The 21,951-nt window shown below is 46.2% G+C and overlaps 1 protein-coding gene across 2 annotated transcripts in view; it reads left to right on the plus strand.

Annotated features, from left to right (window-relative positions):
* Positions 1–21,951, plus strand: part of LOC142200863 (sodium channel protein type 5 subunit alpha-like) — a 415,975-nt gene that overhangs the window by 274,021 nt on the left and 120,003 nt on the right. For both annotated transcript variants that reach the window (XM_075271516.1, XM_075271515.1), the window contains one exon: positions 4,534–5,016. In XM_075271516.1, the coding sequence (XP_075127617.1) occupies positions 4,534–5,016 (483 nt within the window). The remainder of the gene's footprint in view (positions 1–4,533; positions 5,017–21,951) is intronic.

Here is a 21,951-nt window from a genome sequence, read left to right on the forward strand (position 1 = left end):
TGGGGCAATCTGGAGGGGGACATGACAGTGTGGGAGGGCATACTGAAGGAGGAACCTGAGGGGACATAATACTGTGGGGGCGACCTGAGGGGGACATGACAGTGTGGGAGGACATACTGAAGGAGGAACCTGAGGGGACATGATACTGTGGGGGCAATATGGAGGGGGACATGACTGTGTGGGAGGGCATACTGAAGGAGGAACCTGAAGGGACATGATACTGTGGGGGCAACTTGGGGGTGATATGACACTGTGGGAGCAACCAGGGAGGTGGGGTATATGAATCTGTGAAGGGGACATGAAAATGTGGGGGCAACCTGGAAGTGGACATTATGAGACCACTAGGGAGGCATTAGCCATTATTATTTGTGCAGGTCAGATATTTTTAGGTGGTGGTGATGGGGGGCCCAATTATGAAACACTTGCACAGGGCCCACCAATGTGTTAAAAAGGAATTAGAAAAAAACATATTAGCTGTTTAAGATAAGAAGAATATTGGATTTTAGAAACAGACTTTCATCTCATATGGTAGAGAAGTAAATAATGACTAATTATAAGTCTAAGGACACACATTGTTGAAGATTTTGCGTTATTTTTTGTTGTCAGTTTTGCAGACAGGAGTGGATTTAGTAAAAGAGAGAAGTATACGTGTTTCCTTTATATTTCACACTCCTTTTCAAACCACTCTTTGGGTCAAAAAATGTAGCAAAATCTGCAAGAAAAAACACTTTTCAGCAATTCATGTTCCCAGCCTAAGGCTAATTGCGTTGTTTCCCGCAGAGCTTTTCACAAAACATAAGGAAACCACTGTGGTCCTACTCCTTCCATCATACCTATGGGGAAACCATTGGGGTTTCCATAGGTATAATTGACATGCCGCAATTTCCAAACCCGCAACGGTTTGGGAAATCACAGCTCATCCACTGTGTGTATTTTTCTACAAAGTTGGGATGTAAGGGTATGTTCTAATGGTGGAATTTGCATTCCGTGTGTGAACGTGCATCTAGCCAGGACAGGATGCCGGTGCAGTCACTACAGTCGGTACAGCGCATCAACATTCTGTTGTGGCATTCCGCTCTGGTTTAGGCCCGAATGAATGGGCCTAATCGGGAGGGAGCCTCACACTGCGGATGCTACGGGTGAGTCAGCCGCGGAATCTGCGGCAAGATACAGCAGCTTGCTTCTTTTTTCCGCTACTAGCTAGCGGAAAAAAAAGCGAGCGGCTCCTATTGAAGTCAATGGGTGCCATTTTTGGCATTGGATTTTGAGGCGGATTCCGCGTCAAAATCCGCTGCCAAAAAACTCTGTGTGAACAGACCCTAAAATGCCTTGGTTTTTCCTGTGGCATTTCTGCCACAAGCAAACCCGGTGTGCCACATGGGCCCTGGCCTAAAGGTGTATTCATTTCATATCAAATAAAGCTTACAATGAAAATTAAAAAAAAAAATTACAATGTAAATTTCCCACTCAACCCATGAGTATCAAGCTGCAAAAAAATGTAGTTCTGCTTACAGTTTGGTCAGAAGCCCCATGCGGCACCCTAGCAATTTATTGTACAATACCGCAGATTAAGGCTTCACGGGGCACAGTGCATTATGGATCAAAGAAAGCAGCATGCAGCCTCCATTTTGAAACATTTCTCTTATTACCATTTGTTCAGTGTGAATACTCACTCCCACTCGCTCAGAGTGGCACCACGAAAATATGTTCTCAGCCTTGTTACTTGTTTCCTCGTACAGAAAACGAACATGTGACATTAAATATATTTTTCCTCTCACCGTTCTATTTCTGGTCACATCTATTTTTGAAGGCTTTGTTCGCTGTGTTTTTGAATAGGAGTCGGAACACTTACCTGGCCACATGTCAAGAGTCGGTGGCTACAGTAGGTACAATGGCTCGGCTTTGTATGAACATGCTATTGGTTTTATAAAGGAATTCTGTAACTTTCAATTTTACTTTGCTTGTCATTTTTTCTCCACTACACTTTACAATAAAGGTTATCCGTGGTGGCTGCAATTATACTTAATGTTTTGTGAGCTTTGTTCCCTTGCAAAGTATGAACAGAGCATTTGTCAGTGCGAGGAATCTTGAGAAAACTTATACAGAATTCTAAGTGATCGATGTTATACATGTGCGGAGAGCTAAAAGATTTTGTGAAAATTTTCCCGGTTATGAAATAAGCTAAGAAATAGCATAGAAAAAACTTAAAGGGGTTCTCTGGGCAAACATATATATATTGTATATTTCTTAATAAACATTCTGTTAGTGTAATTAATGGGTTAATAAGTGCACCCATATAACTTTAGCAGTGTTTTTAGTGGTTTCTGGGTTTCTCTGGGAGCTCCTAGCATCTTCTGCATTTGTTTACAAGGTGTAGCTTCCTGCTGCAAAGCATTCTGGTAGTTGTAGGCTTCTCACACTATCTCCCTCTCACTCCTCCTCCCCCTTCCTGTCTCCCTAGCTATTCCTCCCACTGCTATCCCTTCTCAACTCACTTAGCCCACCCCCCTACCCTATTATACTTTACCTGTCTTCTTCCCTTCTTCCTTCTGTGGGGAACGCACAGCATTTGTACCGTAGCCTTCAGTACTTCGTTATTGTGCAGGCTCCCATGTTTGAGCAATAGAGATGCACTGTTGGCTTTAGTGCTAAGTCAGGACTCTGGCTCTGTTGCGCATGCGCATACTAATGTCGAGGAAGAAAGGAGCCGTGTCCCAGAGAAGGAAACCTAGACAAAAAGATAGGTAAGTATGATGGAGTGGATGGGAGGGGGAAAGAGTAGTAGTGACGATCTGTTTCCAGAAATGGGGAAATAGATCGTCACCGGATAATCAGAAAATGTCCCTTAGGCGGTCACGTGACCATCCCAAGAATTTGGGTAAATATACTGTACATTAATATACTAATCATACTAATTTATTAATAATGGAATTTAGAAAGTAGGAGAGTGTAGCGTTTTATAGTTATCCCAGACAACCCCTCTAAGGTGTTATCCATAGCAACCCATCAGATTCCAGATTTTATTACCCCAGTCGAATTAGAGAGTGGCTGTAATCTCTCCTCATTGAGCAATTATATTTCCAGAAAATATTCAATTTTCCAGCTACCTTTTATCCTCTATGTCCGTTGTTATGGTCCACTAAAATAGCAGACACCAACGATGCCTGACAGACCCCATTGACTATAATAGGATCCATCAGGTGTCCGTTCTTTTAATCTGAAACCACCAAACGAAGAGTCGCCTTGTTTTCTTCTGGGAGTTTTCAAAGCACAATGCAATGGAGTCTTCCAGCGGAGACTCTTAGCCTTTGGCTCTTGCACACGACCATGGGCTAGGTCAGTGTGTTCTCAGGGATATACCCTGATAGAACACTGGCCCATTCATTTCTGTCGACTCACACACATGACCGTATATTACATGGATCAGTGTGTGGACTTACAGTCCAGGTTGCAGAACTCAGCACAGGTCCTTTTGCTGTCTGGTTTTGAGACCATGCTTCCGTGGCCCCTATTCTGAATGAATGGGGCCGCAGAAGCACGGCCAGCACACAGTATTCACACTGAACAAATGGTACGTGCTTCATTTATTGTCATAAATCAGGTGTATACTCTGTTGGGGCTGTGTGTCTGCACTGAAAGCGATGCCAGGTCATGGCTGGCCTAGACATCAGGGATTATTTACATCAGAAAACTGGCGTATGTGATCATAAATCTTTTTTTTTTTTTTAAATGTAGATTGTGAGCCCCATATAGGTCTCACGATGTACATTTTCCCCTACCAGTATATCTTTGGAGTATGGGAGGAAATCCACACAAACACGGGGAGAACATACAAACTCCTTGCAGATGTTGTCTCTGGCAGGATTTGAACCCGGGACTCCAGCGCTGCAAAGCTCCAGTGCTAGCCACTGAGCCACCGTGTTGCCCCTTTTGTGATCATAAATCTGACGTTTCCGGTGGTTCTGCCCATGCCCTGACCTTCACCATGCCCGTTTCAGGAAGTGTCGAGGGCAGCGTAAAACAGAAGAAAAATTCAGAACTCTGACTTACACAAAAAATTGACGCAAGGAATGATAAATTTCCACCAATGTGTTCTAAATGAATATTTATACATGAAAACATATGAGTGGACAACGCAATTCTGGATGGGGTAAAAATGTGTAAGGGTAGGTTCACATCTATGATGGCTTTCCGTTTGGGGATTCTGTCCCCCACTCCACTTGAAGAACGTGGATTGAAAAGTCTTGTAAGCAGGAATTTTCTCTCCACATTTTTCGGATGGAAACCCGGCTGACCCCATTATAGTCTATGGCGTCTGCAGGCTTTTGCGGGTAACCGCTTTTTTAAGCGGATTGGGTTTCTGTTTTTCAAGACCCCAAGCGGACCTAAAGAATAGAAACCCGAATGCAGATGTGAACTTCGTGTAAGCTGAGTGAAATTAATGTCTGGAGATTCTCCACCATTTACTGTATACCGCTATAAGGTTGTGTGCTATGAATTAAATTCACTTATTTTATGTCTCCCTCTTGGCAGGTTCTCAACCTCTTTTTGGCTCTCCTACTGAGTTCATTCAGTGCCGATAACTTGACTGCCCCGGATGAAGATGGTGAAATGAACAATCTCCAGATAGCAATTGCTAGAATACAAAGGGGCATTTCCTTTGCCAAACAAAGCATCATAGATTTTGTCCGCAGCTTATTTACCAAGCCCAAAAAAAGTGGAGACACTTTTATAACAAGTTTGTCTGGAAAGAATAGGAACAAAAACAACATCAACCCACACAATCATATCAACATGTCCGATACTCGGAAAGAAAAGGATGACTACATAGATGGGAATAATACCAATGGCGGCATCGCCAAAAGTGGAGAAAAATATGTTGTTAGTGAAGGGGATGATTATATGATGAACCCTCGTCTCTCAGGCTGTGTTCCCATTGCTATGGGTGAATCGGACGTGGAGTATCATGATGATGATGAGCAGAGTATTTTTACAGATACTGAGAATGCTAAAGAGGTGAGGTCGAAACTTCTTCTACCATCTTATCATCAAATTCGTATTATTAGTATTGTCGCTGTAGTTATACATCCCTGTGCTTCTGAATCTTTCTGTGCTGTAACTTGGGTTCTCAACCTTTGTGTGTGAGTTTGCATACAGAAATAGTTGTCACTCACTGATTAGGACCGCCCACTGGACTCCTAAGTATAGGAAGGGCAGCAATTTCAATGAATAAAATACAAGTTAGGCTACATGCACACAACCGTGTGTATGTAGTTCGGCCATGACTGAATGGATGTGTATACCACCCATGCTTCCATGACCCATTCATTGCTCTCAGTGACCCGTGAAGGCAAAACATATAGAAATGGGACTTTCCTAAGTTTGGCCCCGTAAGCAGGGGGCCTGTGATAATATATGATTGAGAGTATGGAGTCAGTGTGCTAGCCATGGCTACCACACTGACAATACAAACGGTTGTGGGCATGTGGCCTTATACCGAATCTCCTCAACATGAACATGACAGATTCCCTTTTAGAAAGCGCACACAGATCCACTTGTTTGTAGCAGTAAAATGCAATTGCATGACATGTAAGACCGTCCTTTCTGCTTTTGTGTTGCTCCTCTTTTCCTGTATACAGTATCGAAGTCACCAGAGTATATAGAATATGAGAATATCATCCTGTCCAATGATTATAAGATTTCCTCTCTTCCCCTGTGATCCTGGCAGCAGCTGTGTTGTCGGATACAGGTTCTCATGGTCTCTTAATCATGTACTTTCCCAGCTCGGGATTTTTAGTATTGAGACACAACCATATGCCTGATAAAATGCTGCGAGAATCATGTGATCATGTGATAAGATTCTTTCCTGACCTTGACCGTGAATGGGTGGACTATAGGTCAGGAATGGGTATCTTTCCCTCCACGCATCCACTCATCATGGAACAAGCGGCGGCAGACTATTTCCTGATCTGACTGCTTGCGCGTCTCTTGTGTTTCTTGCAGCAGGTGTGCTATTCCATCTACGATACATCCTGTCAGCTGCTTCACTTTCAGTAGCTAAAACAAATGAGAGTAAACAAGCTTCATAGGGGCTGTAATAGCTGCGCTGCCGTGAAGACGTGGCATGGCGCTTCTCCATGGGATGTAGGACTGTTCCTGTGATCACCGATTCTCTAGCATTGTATTTATTATCTAATTCTGTATTCTCCGTAAAGTCAGCTCATTGCGTAGCAGCCTCATACAAACTGTGTGGGGTCACTGTTTGGCACCCATTGACGTTTATGGGACCATGCTGTACCTACCAATGTCTCTTATTTCATTTAGAAATATTGCATAGGCAATCTTTTTTCTGTCCAATTTACAGTGAAGGAAATAAGTATTTGATCCAAGTTTGCCCACTGACAAAGACATGAACAGTCTATAATTTTAAGAGCAGGTTCATTTTCACAGTGAGAGATAGAATATCAAAAATAAAATCCAGAATATCACATTGTATAAATTTCATAAATATATTGGCATTTTGCAGAGAGAAATAAGTATCTGATCCTTCTGGCAAACAAGACTTAATATTTGGTGGCAAAACCCTTGTTGGAGAGCACAGCAGTTATTTTTGTAGTTGATTATGAGGTTTGTGCACATGTCAGGAGGAATTTTGGTCCGCTCCTCTTTGCAGATTATCTCTAAATCATTAAGATTTTGAGGCTGTCGCTTGTCAACTCGGAGCTTCAGCTCCCTCCATAAGTTTTCTATGGGATTAAGGTCGGGAGTCTTCCTTAATGTGCTGCTTCTTCAGCCACTCTTTTGTTGCCTTGGCTGTATGTTTTGGGTCACTGTCCTGCTGGAAGACCCAGCCATGACCCATTTTTAATGTCCTGGCGGAGAGAAGAAGGTTGTCACATGGCTCCCTCCATTCTCCCATTAATGCAGTTAAGTAGTCCTGTGCCCTTAGCAGAGAAACACTCCCAAAACATAATGTTTCCACCTCCATACTTGACATTGGGACGGTGTTCTTTGGGTCATAGGTAGCATTTCTCTTCCTCCAATCACGGCGAGTTGAGTTGATGCCAAAGAGCTCAATTTTTGTCTCATCCGACCACAGCACCTTCTCCCCATCACTCTCAGAGTCATCCAGATTGGGCAGATGAGACAAAAATTGAGCTCTTTGACATTAACTCAACTCACCGTGTTTGGAGGAAGAGAAATGCTGCCTGTGACCCAAAGAACACCGTCCCAATATCAATAAGGCCTGACTTGTTTGGAGGGAAAGTACTTTTCCTAAAAAGGTCCGTATGTGTCCTAAAGCTTGCCCACATTCATTCTACTACTGTCCGATATTTAGTTGTTTTTTCTTGTGCTGCCCATGTACTAGAGTGCAGTTTCCACTTTTTTTGAGCCTTTTTCTAAAAAAAAGCTCAGATCAGTAAATGTTACTACATAAATCATGATGGGTTTCCTGAACTAAACCACAAAGTGACAAGCCTTCTGCAAAAGCCTTCAACTTAGGCCCAAAGCAGAAACCTTGTACACACAGTGTAAAGCCTTAAAAAAGTGGCAAAAACAGAAGAATATAGATACAAGGAACTTGATAAATGCCTTCAAATCAGGGAAATTTATCAAGCCCCTTCGTCAGTTTTCAGAAATTTTTGTGACTTTTTATCATTTTACGCCATCTATGGTATTTTTATAAAAAGTAGGTGGGGCTTCCTGGGTGGGAGCTGCATGGCTTACCACAGCTCCAAAAATTACTATAGCTTACACCAAAAACTGATGTAAATTACAGCTCCAATCTACACCTTATCCTAGCTGACATATATTCCCTGGCACACGGTGGTTAAAAGCCAAATCTAATAAGAGGTTCTGCCTTTCCTATGAATGCTTCATATTTTAGCAACGGATATTGGGTCAGATTTATAAAACTGTCGTGAAGAAAAACTGTCCTTATTGCCAAAAGCAACCAATCACAGCACAGATTATATTTCTTAAAGTGATGCTCTTAAAAATGAAAGCTGCCATGTGAATGGCTACTATGGACTACAAAGAAATAGTTTTTTTTTTTTTTAAAACACTTTTATATATCGGTCCTATTATTATTTATAAAGGTTTATTTTTGAGTTCTTGACACACGCTAAATTAATGTACAAAAAAAAAAAAAAAAGCAGACGGAAGAGAATGTTGTCTATCTTTGGGTCCCGCACACCAGTGATGACATCATTGGCCTCCCTCATATTTGGCCCCAGTGGTCATGGCTATATATATTATATAGGGGAAGTAAAAAAAAGCAGAGAAAAAGGCAACAAACCTCAACATGGCACATTATTGCAGCGTTTCTTTTTTTGTTTTTTTAAGCTGGGACTCACTATACACTGTCTACCAATAAGTATTAGGACATCTGTGGTAGAATAGACAAACAACATTTTTTCCTACCCAATAGTTGGTAGACCCCAGCAGATGCTTCCTTACAGATGGTATTGATGGACACAATACTCCCGGATGCCTGGTGAAACTCCTGGTTTATGTGAGCCATCGGTTGGGTGCGGTTTCTCTGGCCAGCACTTGTCGGACTCTATCTCCCAGTTTAGGGGGTCTGCTGACTTGGGGCACGTTCCGACAATCACCGGTCACCTGCCACTTTGTAATCACATAGGCCACTGTCAATTTTGGGTAATTTAGTTCACTTGCTATGTCCCTTAAGGATTGACCATTTCTTTGGTGCCCCACAATTACCCCACAACTCTACACTTCGTGGCATCTTGCATGTGACTAATGCCAATGCTGTTTCCTTTTCAACAGCGGAAGGCATGACGTACATCACGACTGCAGATATCTTCATTTGCATGGGTGTCCAAATACTTATTAGTAGACAGTGTATGTGGGGGCCTACCCTAATGGTGTTCTCCCTACAAACTGGAAAACCTAAAAGGGGTTGAAATAAAAAAAAACAAAACAATAATACTCACCTACCCGCAGTCCTCCATTCTGGTGTGAGGTCTCCCATTCCATGTTAGAGCTGGATGGGCCAGATGTGAAATGGCTCAGGTGACTGCTGTGGCCAATCACTGACGTTAGTGGTCACATGTTGCGTACTGGTGATGTATTAAAAGTGACATCATTGGTACCCAACATATAACTGCTTCACATCTGGCCCATCCTGGTAGAGCTGGCACAGAATGGATGATGGAACAAAGGACTAGTGGTAGATGAGTATGGCTTTTTTTTATTTTAGCCTGCCCAGGGCACTCCTCTATATTTTACAATTTTCCTGCATTTAACCCTTTTTAGACGACTATAGAGTAAGATATGCTTTGTACACCAAGTCCTTTATTCAGTCGTATCATCCTGCATTTTCTAGCCATTAATATTTCCGTGCATTTTGAGATGAATATTGTTATTTTTATCTAGCCTATAAAAATAAAAAAAATAGAAACAGTTCACATAAAATGCATTCGCCATGACCTACAGTAACCAATCCAGTATTAATGTTCATTAGATGAATTACTCAACTCCTGGCTGCAGGCATCTGCTACTATAGGATACAGCGCATAATTTAATAAGCCCCATTTGATATAGTTCAGACAGAATACAGCACGGATGACTTCCATCCATAGACTTGTATTTGTACTGTACAGTAACGTGTATAATTCTTACATTTAATAGACCGCCGCTTCTTTAGTTGTACATATGATAAGCATCACAACAGGTGCTGTAAGGATAAACACGTTGCGTCAGCACAGACGGATTTGTCCGTTTATGCCAAAAACAGAAACTCCTACCATGAATCAAGATGTACTATAGGATTTAATTATACAGATGTAGGATAGCGGATCAGGAGCTCAGTACCTGCCGTCTCTGACTTTATCATTACCGCCTTCATTGTAAAGACAATATTGCATCGATGAGTCACAGGAGAAAATTGTGCTCGTCCTATTGTTGTGTCGACAAATTCTCCCTGACGCTGGGAATGATCCCATGCTCCGTGCTCTGGTCTCTTAAACAACAGTGACTCAGCCTCCGGATAGGGTGCTCGCTGACTATCAGACAGATGGCTAACAATGCTGTTAATTGTGTAATCTTCCATTTTTATGTATCTTTCATGGGAATACGTAGACTTCTAATAGGCTAGGAAATTCATGAAAACCATTAGAGATTCATGAAAAAAGATGTCTGTAATATTTTCTATCAATATACAGTGATAGTGTAATGTAATAGGATTTCCCTACTATTAGTCAGAAAGCTTTATTTGTATCCTATAATGACCTTATTACTATCAAGTAGTAGATAACGTATTTGCACTTCCTTAATCAAAGGACAAACATTTACATAAGAGACAGTATCAGGTTTAGTGAATTAAAGGGGTTGTCTGACAAACAAATACTGACTGTTAAAGTCAATATGTTGGATTTATATCATTTAGGGCGGGTTCATACCAACGCCCGATCTCCATGTTGCAGGTTTCTGCTTTCTGCCGGCAGAAGATGGAAACCCAACATTCAATGTCTGCCGGTGAGCGTCTTCTGCTCTCTGCAATTTTTTAACCGGACACAAAGTCTTGCATGTCCGACTTTGTGTCCGGTTAAAAAAAAAAAAGGTTTCGCCACGGAGAGCAGAAGACGCTCACAGGCGGACACTTTGCAAACCTATTCAAATGAATCGATTTGAAAACTGCCTGCTGGTTTCCGTCTCCTGTCCAGTTTCTCAGGCAGGAAACGGAAACCTGCAAAACGGAGATCGGGAGCAGGTGTGAACCTGTACTTAGATCCTATGTCTAGATTTTTCCATTTCATACTTGTTACAGTGCCCCCTACTGTTCTTTTCATTCTCTCTCAGAATGTCCATCTTGAGCCCAGTGCTGGTGGTCACACATGCTCAGTAACTCTGTTCCACTCCCTGTATCCTCATATACACAGGTGGCAGTGTGTTGGGCAGGCCAACCAATAAGAATCAGTGCACTAAACGGATCTGCTTATCTACAGCACTCAACACATTGGAACACATTTACTAATATTGTCAGATAGATGCTATAAACTTAGAAAATGCTAGTCTTGATAATTCTCCCCTCCCCCCATGTCACTGCTGGTCTATTTTGCGTAGGATTCATTTAATAACTTCTAAGTATCTCAGGCCCTCTGTATATCAGAAAGTCACATATACACCAGATACTCTGGCATAGATTTGTGGTGTAATTTACACCAGTTTGTCTTGTAAATTATAGAAAATTTGGCAAACCACAGAAGGCCACAGACTTCCCACTAGGCACCTCATAATTTTGGAAAGAGTGGGGAGCAGGGTAGCCCACCAACCCCGACACCACCACCTCCACCACTTCACTCTTACTCCCAGGTCATTTGGAAATTAATAAGAAAGAGGGGTGAGAAACATTATTTTAGAGAGGGAACACCCTTCTGTTTCATCATGTGTGGTTAAAATTTGAGTAAGGACAATCCATTCTATTCCACATATTCTGGAAAATGCAACAGTATTGTTTGAACAAGTTTACTCAATCGTCATAGAAGTTCTTGTCTTCTTGGTCTTAGGCTAGGTTCCTATCTGCGATGTGCTCTCTCATTTGGGTCTGCCAGGGGACCTGAACAATGGAGAGCCGAACTGCTGACTCTTTGACTATAGTGGTGTCCACTTGGTTTACGCCATTTCCAAACTGAAACCGGCAGAGTGAAAAGTACTCCAGGCAGGACTTTTCTTTCCAACGTTTTTACGATGGAGTCTCGGAACAGATGTGAACTTGGCCTTATAGAGTAAGAGTTACTTAGCCACGTTTTCACTGCATAGTACTGGATCAACTCAACACGTTTGGTTCCTGTAGACTTGCCTCTGTTTGAGTACTATGAAGTTTGCCTTTCACAGCAGCAAGTCCCATCCTCTAAGTAACAACCAATCAGTTGAGCGTTGTTTGGATTCATGACCTATAAAGTGTCGGAGGTTTAGCTGTACAGGTGCAAGGGAAATAGTAACCCAAGACCTGCGGGGGCCTTTGCCACCAAAGAAGATCCCATTGTTATAAATGGCACATGATGGGGGTGGTCTATTACCGATTTTGCACTGGGGTACAGGTTCGTTGTGTGACATGGGACCACTACCCAATTTGATTCATAATCTTTAGAGATGAGAGAACACTAAAATGTTCGAGGTTCGAAATTCGATTCGAACAGCCGCTCAATGTTCGTGTGTTCGAACGGGTTTCGAACCCCATTATAGTCTATGGGGAACAGATACTCGTTAAGGGGGAAACCCAAATCCGTGTCTGGAGGGTCACCAAGTCCACTATGACACCCCAGGAAATGATGCCAACACCTCTGAAATGACACTGGGACAGCAGGGGAAGCATGTCTGGGGGCATCTAACACACCAAAGACCCTCTATTACCCCAACATCACAGCCTAACAACTACACACTTTACACACTCAATACCACATCTCTGACAGTAGGAAAACACCTTGAAACATGTGTATTTGGCACTTGCAGTGAGGAGAGCTTGTCACCAGCAGTGAATTTGGCCCTTGTAGTAAGTTGAGGTTGGCACCAACATTTGTTTTGAAAATCAGGGTGGATTGAGCCTCTAACCAGCAGAGTTTGGGCAAATTCATGGTGGAGGGAGCCTCTAAACACCCCAGTTTGGGCAAATTCATGGTGGAGGGAGCCTCTAAAAACCCCAGTTTGGACCAATTCATGGTGGAGGGAGCCTCTAACCAGCCCAGTTTGGGCAAATTCATGGTGGAGGGAGCCTCTAAAAACCCAGTTTGGACCAATTCATGGTGGAGGGAGCCTCTAACCAGCCCAGTTTGGGCAAATTCATGGTGGAGGGAGCCTCTAAAAAACCCAGTTTGGACCAATTCATGGTGGAGGGAGCCTCTAACCAGCCCAGTTTGGGCAAATTCATGGTGGAGGGAGCCTCTAACCAGCCCAGTTTGGACCAATTAATGGTGGAGGGAGCCTCTAACCAGCCCAGTTTGGACCAATTAATGGTGGAGGGAGCCTCTAACCAGCCCAGTTTGGACCAATTAATGGTGGAGGGAGCCTCTAACCAGCCCAGTTTGGACCAATTAATGGTGGAGGGAGCCTCTAACCACCCCAGTTTGGACCAATTCATGGTGGAGGGAGCCTCTAAACAGCCAAGTTTGGACCAATTCATGGTGGAGGGAGCCTCTAAACAGCCCAGTTTGGGCAAATTCATGGTGGAGGGAGCCTCTAACCAGCCCAGTTTGGACCAATTAATGGTGGAGGGAGCCGCTAAACAGCCCAGTTTGGACCAATTCATGGTGGAGGGAGCCTCTAAAAAACCCAGTTTGGACCAATTCATGGTGGAGGGAGCCTCTAAACAGCCCAGTTTGGGCAAATTCATGGTGGAGGGAGCCTCTAACCAGCCCAGTTTGGACCAATTAATGGTGGAGGGAGCCTCTAAACAGCCAAGTTTTGGGAAATTCATGGTGGAGGGAGCCTCTAACCAGCCCAGTTTGGACCAATTCATGGTGGAGGGAGCCTCTAAACAGCCCAGTTTGGGCAAATTCATGGTGGAGGGAGCCTCTAAAAAACCCAGTTTGGACCAATTCATGGTGGAGGGAGCCTCTAACCAGCCCAGTTTGGACCAATTAATGGTGGAGGGAGCCTCTAAACAGCCAAGTTTGGACCAATTCATGGTGGAGGGAGCCTCTAAAAACCCCAGTTTGGACCAATTCATGGTGGAGGGAGCCTCTAACCAGCCCAGTTTGGGCAAATTCATGGTGGAGGGAGCCTCTAACCAGCCCAGTTTGGACCAATTAATGGTGGAGGGAGCCGCTAAACAGCCCAGTTTGGACCAATTCATGGTGGAGGGAGCCTCTAAAAACCCCAGTTTGGACCAATTCATGGTGGAGGGAGCCTCTAAAAAACCCAGTTTGGACCAATTCATGGTGGAGGGAGCCTCTAACCAGCCCAGTTTGGACCAATTAATGGTGGAGGGAGCCTCTAACCAGCCCAGTTTGGACCAATTAATGGTGGAGGGAGCCTCTAACCAGCCCAGTTTGGACCAATTAATGGTGGAGGGAGCCTCTAACCACCCCAGTTTGGACCAATTCATGGTGGAGGGAGCCTCTAAACAGCCAAGTTTGGACCAATTCATGGTGGAGGGAGCCTCTAAAAACCCCAGTTTGGACCAATTCATGGTGGAGGGAGCCTCTAACCAGCCCAGTTTGGGCAAATTCATGGTGGAGGGAGCCTCTAAACAGCCCAGTTTGGGCAAATTCATGGTGGAGGGAGCCTCTAACCAGCCCAGTTTGGACCAATTAATGGTGGAGGGAGCCGCTAAACAGCCCAGTTTGGGCAAATTCATGGTGGAGGGAGCCTCTAAACAGCCCAGTTTGGACCAATTCATGGTGGAGGGAGCCTCTAAAAAACCCAGTTTGGACCAATTCATGGTGGAGGGAGCCTCTAAACAGCCCAGTTTGGGCAAATTCATGGTGGAGGGAGCCTCTAACCAGCCCAGTTTGGACCAATTAATGGTGGAGGGAGCCTCTAACCAGCCCAGTTTGGACCAATTAATGGTGGAGGGAGCCTCTAACCAGCCCAGTTTGGACCAATTAATGGTGGAGGGAGCCTCTAACCACCCCAGTTTGGACCAATTCATGGTGGAGGGAGCCCCTAAAAACCCCAGTTTGGACCAATTCATGGTGGAGGGAGCCCCTAAAAACCCCAGTTTGGACCAATTCATGGTGGAGGGAGCCTCTAAAAAACCCAGTTTGGACCAATTCATGGTGGAGGGAGCCTCTAAACAACCAAGTTTGGACCAATTCATGGTGGAGGGAGCCTCTAAAAACCCCAGTTTGGACCAATTCATGGTGGAGGGAGCCTCTAACCAGCCCAGTTTGGGCAAATTCATGGTGGAGGGAGCCTCTAAACAGCCCAGTTTGGGCAAATTCATGGTGGAGGGAGCCTCTAACCAGCCCAGTTTGGACCAATTAATGGTGGAGGGAGCCGCTAAACAGCCCAGTTTGGGCAAATTCATGGTGGAGGGAGCCTCTAAACAGCCCAGTTTGGACCAATTCATGGTGGAGGGAGCCTCTAAAAAACCCAGTTTGGACCAATTCATGGTGGAGGGAGCCTCTAAACAGCCCAGTTTGGGCAAATTCATGGTGGAGGGAGCCTCTAACCAGCCCAGTTTGGACCAATTAATGGTGGAGAGAGCCTCTAAACAGCCAAGTTTTGGGAAATTCATGGTGGAGGGAGCCTCTAACCAGCCCAGTTTGGACCAATTAATGGTGGAGGGAGCCTCTAACCACCCCAGTTTGGACCAATTCATGGTGGAGGGAGCCTCTAAACAGCCAAGTTTGGACCAATTCATGGTGGAGGGAGCCCCTAAAAACCCCAGTTTGGACCAATTCATGGTGGAGGGAGCCTCTAAAAAACCCAGTTTGGACCAATTCATGGTGGAGGGAGCCTCTAAACAGCCAAGTTTGGACCAATTCATGGTGGAGGGAGCCTCTAAAAACCCCAGTTTGGACCAATTCATGGTGGAGGGAGCCTCTAACCAGCCCAGTTTGGGCAAATTCATGGTGGAGGGAGCCTCTAAACAGCCCAGTTTGGGCAAATTCATGGTGGAGGGAGCCTCTAACCAGCCCAGTTTGGACCAATTAATGGTGGAGGGAGCCGCTAAACAGCCCAGTTTGGGCAAATTCATGGTGGAGGGAGCCTCTAAACAGCCCAGTTTGGACCAATTCATGGTGGAGGGAGCCTCTAAAAAACCCAGTTTGGACCAATTCATGGTGGAGGGAGCCTCTAAACAGCCCAGTTTGGGCAAATTCATGGTGGAGGGAGCCTCTAACCAGCCCAGTTTGGACCAATTAATGGTGGAGGGAGCCTCTAAACAGCCAAGTTTTGGGAAATTCATGGTGGAGGGAGCCTCTAACCAGCCCAGTTTGGACCAATTAATGGTGGAGGGAGCCTCTAAACAGCCCAGTTTGGACCAATTCATGGTTGAGGGAGCCTCTAAACAGCCCAGTTTGGGCAAATTCATGGTGGAGGGAGCCTCTAAAAAACCCAGTTTGGACCAATTCATGGTGGAGGGAGCCTCTAACCAGCCCAGTTTGGGCAAATTCATGGTGGAGGGAGCCTCTAAACAGCCCAGTTTGGGCAAATTCATGGTGGAGGGAGCCTCTAACCAGCCCAGTTTGGACCAATTAATGGTGGAGGGAGCCGCTAAACAGCCCAGTTTGGGCAAATTCATGGTGGAGGGAGCCTCTAAACAGCCCAGTTTGGACCAATTCATGGTGGAGGGAGCCTCTAAAAAACCCAGTTTGGACCAATTCATGGTGGAGGGAGCCTCTAAACAGCCCAGTTTGGGCAAATTCATGGTGGAGGGAGCCTCTAACCAGCCCAGTTTGGACCAATTAATGGTGGAGGGAGCCTCTAAACAGCCAAGTTTTGGGAAATTCATGGTGGAGGGAGCCTCTAACCAGCCCAGTTTGGACCAATTAATGGTGGAGGGAGCCTCTAAACAGCCCAGTTTGGACCAATTCATGGTGGAGGGAGCCTCTAAACAGCCCAGTTTGGGCAAATTCATGGTGGAGGGAGCCTCTAAACAGCCCAGTTTGGACCAATTCATGGTGGAGGGAGCCTCTAAAAAACCCAGTTTGGACCAATTCATGGTGGAGGGAGCCTCTAACCAGCCCAGTTTGGACCAATTAATGGTGGAGGGAGCCTCTAAACAGCCAAGTTTGGACCAATTCATGGTGGAGGGAGCCTCTAAAAACCCCAGTTTGGACCAATTCATGGTGGAGGGAGCCTCTAACCAGCCCAGTTTGGGCAAATTCATGGTGGAGGGAGCCTCTAACCAGCCCAGTTTGGGCAAATTCATGGTGGAGGGAGCCTCTAACCAGCCCAGTTTGGACCAATTAATGGTGGAGGGAGCCGCTAAACAGCCCAGTTTGGACCAATTCATGGTGGAGGGAGCCTCTAAAAACCCCAGTTTGGACCAATTCATGGTGGAGGGAGCCTCTAAAAAACCCAGTTTGGACCAATTCATGGTGGAGGGAGCCTCTAACCAGCCCAGTTTGGGCAAATTCATGGTGGAGGGAGCCTCTAACCAGCAGAGTTGTGGGAAAGCAGGGTGGAGGGAGCCTCTAACCAGCAGAGTTGGTGGAAATCAGGGTGGAGGGAGCCTCTAACCAGCAGAGTTGGGGGAAATCATGTTGGAGGGAGCCTAGTATTAGCAGAATTGTGCAACGCTTATGGTGGATGAGTATGAGGATGCGGAGGAATTGGAGAGGTTGAGTACAGACATGGAGTTTCATGTTGGGGTGCTTTACACAGGTGGGCACAAAAATGAAGGCTCTATCCAGTGGTGGTTCATTTTTATCAAAGTGAGCCGGTCGGCACTCTCAGCTGACAGACGGGTGCGCTTGTCAGTGATGATGCCACCGGCTGCACTGAACACCCTCTCAGATAGGACGCTGGCGGCAGGACAGGACAGCACCTCCAAGGCATATAGGGCAAGTTCAAGCCACAGGTCCAACTTCGACACCCAATACGTGTAGGGCGCAGAGGGGTCGGAGAGGACAGGGCTGTGGTCGGAAAGGTATTCCCGCAACATGCGCCTATACTTCTCACGCCTGGTGACACTAGGACCCTCCGTGGCGGCACTTTGGCGAGGGGGTGCCATCAAGGTGTCCCAGACCTTAGACAGTGTGCCCCTCGTTTGTGTGGACCGGTGAGAACTTGGTTGCCTACTGGAGGAACTGCCCTCCCTGCCGCCAACGTCACATGCTGGAAACATCTCCATCATATTCTGCACCAATTGCCTGTGGCAAGCATTGATGCGATTGGCCCTCCCCTCTACCGGAATAAAAGACGAGATGTTGTTTTTATACCGGGGGTCAAGGATAGCAAAGATCCAGTACTGGTTGTCCTCCATGATTTTGACAATACGCTTGTCGGTTGTAAAGCACCCCAACATGAACTCAGCCATGTCTGCCACAGTGTTAGTTGGCATGACTCCTCTGGCCCCACCGGAAAGTTCAATCTCCATTTCCTCCTCATCCTCCATGTCTACCCATCCGCGCTGCAACAATGGGACGATTCGAAGTTGCCCGGAAGCCTCCTGTATCACCATCACATCATCGGACAACTCTTCTTCCTCCTCCTCCTCCTCCTCCTCCTCCTCCTCCATTAAACGCAGTGAAGCGGACAGATGTGTGGACCTACTCTCCAGCTGTGACGGATCGGATGCTATCCCTAACTCCTCTGTGTGATCTGAGTTATCCCTGATGTCAATCAGGGATTCTCTCAGAACACACAAGAGCGGGATTGTAAGGCTCACCATCGCATCCTCAGAGCTCACCCTCCTTGTGGACTCCTCAAAGACCCGTAGGATGTCACAAAGGTCTCTCATCCATGGCCACTCATGGATGTGAAACTGAGGCAGCTGACTTTGTGGCACCCTAGGGTTTTGTAGCTGGTATTCCATCAAAGGTCTCTGCTGCTCAACCACTCTATTCAACATCTGAAACGTTGAGTTCCAGCGTGTGGGGACGTCGCACAAAAGCCGGTGTTGTGGCACATGCAGGCGTTGCTGGAGAGATTTTAAGCTAGCAGCGGCTACTGTCGACTTGCGAAAGTGGGCGCACATGCGCCGCACTTTCACCAGTAGCTCTGGAACATTGGGGTAGCTCTTTAGGAAACGTTGCACCACTAGGTTGAAGACGTGGGCCAGGCATGGAACATGTTGGAGTCCGGCAAGCTCCAGAGCTGCTACCAGGTTCCGGCCGTTATCACAAACGACCATGCCTGGGCCCAGGTGCAGCGGCTCAAACCATATTGCCGTCTCATCGAGGAGGGCATCCCTCACCTCGGAGGCAGTGTGCTGTCTGTCCCCCAAGCTGATCAGCTTCAGCACAGCCTGCTGACGTCTACCAACGCCAGTGCTGCAACGTTTCCAACTCGTAGCTGGGGTCAATCTAACAGCGGAGGAGGAGGCGGTGGCGGAGGAGGAGGCGGTGGCGGAGGAGGAGGCGGTAGAGGAGGAGGAGGAGGGGGGTGTTCTTCTCGTGTCCCTGCCAGGAATGTTAGGCGGGGAGACGAGGTACACCGGGCCAGTTTGGGAAGCAGTCCCAGCCTCAACTACATTCACCCAGTGTGCCGTCAGTGAAATGTAGCGTCCCTGTCCGCATGCACTTGTCCACGCGTCGGTGGTCAAGTGGACCTTTGTGCAAAGCGCGGAACTAAGGGCCCGCCTGATGTTGAGTGACACGTGCTGGTGCAAGGCGGGGACGGCACACCGGGAGAAGTAGTGACGGCTAGGGACGGCATAGCGAGGTGCCGCAGTTGCCATCAGGTCCAGGAAGGCGGGAGTTTCAACAAGCCGGAACGCCAACATCTCCTGGGCCAGCAGTTTAGCGATGTTGGCGTTCAAGGCTTGCGCGTGTGGGTGGTTAGCAGTGTATTTCTGCCGCCGCTCCAATGTCTGAGAGATGGTGGGTTGTTGTAAAGAAACGCCTGATGGTGCCTTTGATGGTGCAGGAGAAGGAGATAAGACAGGACCAGGGGAGGATGAGGTAGAAGTCAACAAAGTGGCGGAGGCAGATGAAGTGGTGTCCTGGCTCGTCCTCTGGAGTGCATCGCCAGCACAGTCAGCAGTGGCAGTGGCAGAGGCAGAGGCAGTGGCAGTGGCGTGAACGGCAGGCGGCCTTTGTCCTGCCGTTGCTGCCTGCCACTGATTCCAGTGCTTGGATTCCAAATGACGGCGCATTGAAGTGGTGGACAGGTTGCTCTTCTCAGAGCCCCTAATCAATTTCGAGAGGCAAATTGTGCAGACAACACTATATCTGTCCTCGGCGCATTCCTTGAAAAAACTCCACACCTTCGAGAAACGTGCCCTCGAGGTGGGAGTTTTTCGGGGCTGGGTACGAACTGGAACATCTTGGGAGATTCCGGGTGTGGCCTGGCTTCGCCTAAGCTGCTGACCTCTGCCTCTAGCTACCCTTTTTGGTGCTGCACCTGCCTCAACATCCACACTACTTTCCCCGTTTGACATCCCCCCTGTCCAGGTCGGGTCAGTGTCCTCATCATCCACCACTTCCTCTTCCAACTCCTGTCTCATCTCCTCCTCCCGCACAATGCGCCGGTCAACTGGATGCCCTGACGGCAACTGCGTCACATCATCGTCGATGAGGGTGGGTTGCTGGTCATCCACCACCAAATCGAACGGAGATGGAGGAGACTCTAGTGTTTGAGCATCTGGACACAGATGCTCCTCTGTTAGGTTCGTGGAATCGTGACGTGGAGAGGCAGGTTGAGGGACAATGAAAGGAGCGGAGAACAGCTCTGGGGAGCAGGGACAGTTTGGGTTATTGTTCTGTAAAGCTTCGGAATTTTGGGAGGAAGGAAGACAAGACTGTTGGGTAATAGGAGGAGAGGAGGCAGAGTCTGACTGGCTGCTGGACAATGTGCTGTAAGCGTTCTCTGACAGCCATTGCAAGACCTGTTCCTGGTTCTCGGGCCTACTAAGGTTTGTACCCTGCAGTTTAGTTAATGTGGCAAGCAACCCTGGCACTGTGGAGTGGCGCAATGCTTGCTGCCCCACAGGAGTAGGCACGGGACGCCCTGTGGCTTCACTGCTACCTTGCTCCCCAGAACCATTCCCCCGACCTCGCCCACGGCCTCGTCCACGTCCCTTTCCGGGAGCCTTGCGCATTTTGAATTCCTAGTTAGAAATTGGCACTGTATACCAGTAGTAAAAATTGTGGGTGCACGTAACCCCAATATATTCTTTGAATTACCAGTCAGAAACTGGCACTATATGGCAGTAGCAAGAAATGAGGGTATTTGTATTCCCAATATATTCTTTGAATTCCCAGTCAGACACTGGCACTATATGGCAGTAGCAAGAAATGAGGGTATTTGTATTCCCAATATATTCTTTGAATTCCCAGTCAGACAATGGCACTGTATACCAGTAGTAAAAATTGTGGGTGCACGTAACCCCAATATATTCTTTGAATTACCAGTCAGAAACTGGCACTATATGGCAGTAGCAAGAAATGAGGGTATTTATAACCCCAATATATTCTTTGAATTCCCAGTCAGACAATGGCACTGTATACCAGTAGTAAAAATTGTGGGTGCACGTAACCCCAATATATTCTTTGAATTCCCAGTCAGACACTGGCACTATATGGCAGTAGCAAGAAATGAGGGTATTTGTATTCCCAATATACTCTTTGAATTCCCAGTCAGACAATGGCACTGTATACCAGTAGTAAAAATTGTGGGTGCACGTAACCCCAATATATTCTTTGAATTACCAGTCAGAAACTGGCACTATATGGCAGTAGCAAGAAATGAGGGTATTTGTATTCCCAATATATTCTTTGAATTCCCAGTCAGACAATGGCACTGTATACCAGTAGTAAAAATTGTGGGTGCACGTAACCCCAATATATTCTTTGAATTCCCAGTCAGACACTGGCACTATATGGCAGTAGCAAGAAATGAGGGTATTTGTATTCCCAATATATTCTTTGAATTCCCAGTCAGACAATGGCACTGTATACCAGTAGTAAAAATTGTGGGTGCACGTAACCCCAATATATTCTTTGAATTACCAGTCAGAAACTGGCACTATATGGCAGTAGCAAGAAATGAGGGTATTTGTATTCCCAATATATTCTTTGAATTCCCAGTCAGACAATGGCACTGTATACCAGTAGTAAAAATTGTGGGTGCACGTAACCCCAATATATTCTTTGAATTCCCAGTCAGACACTGGCACTATATGGCAGTAGCAAGAAATGAGGGTATTTGTATTCCCAATATATTCTTTGAATTCCCAGTCAGACAATGGCACTGTATACCAGTAGTAAAAATTGTGGGTGCACGTAACCCCAATATATTCTTTGAATTACCAGTCAGAAACTGGCACTATATGGCAGTAGCAAGAAATGAGGGTATTTGTATTCCCAATATATTCTT

The sequence above is a fragment of the Leptodactylus fuscus genome, chromosome 4, assembly GCF_031893055.1.
Source record: "Leptodactylus fuscus isolate aLepFus1 chromosome 4, aLepFus1.hap2, whole genome shotgun sequence".
Lineage (NCBI taxonomy): Eukaryota > Metazoa > Chordata > Amphibia > Anura > Leptodactylidae > Leptodactylus > Leptodactylus fuscus.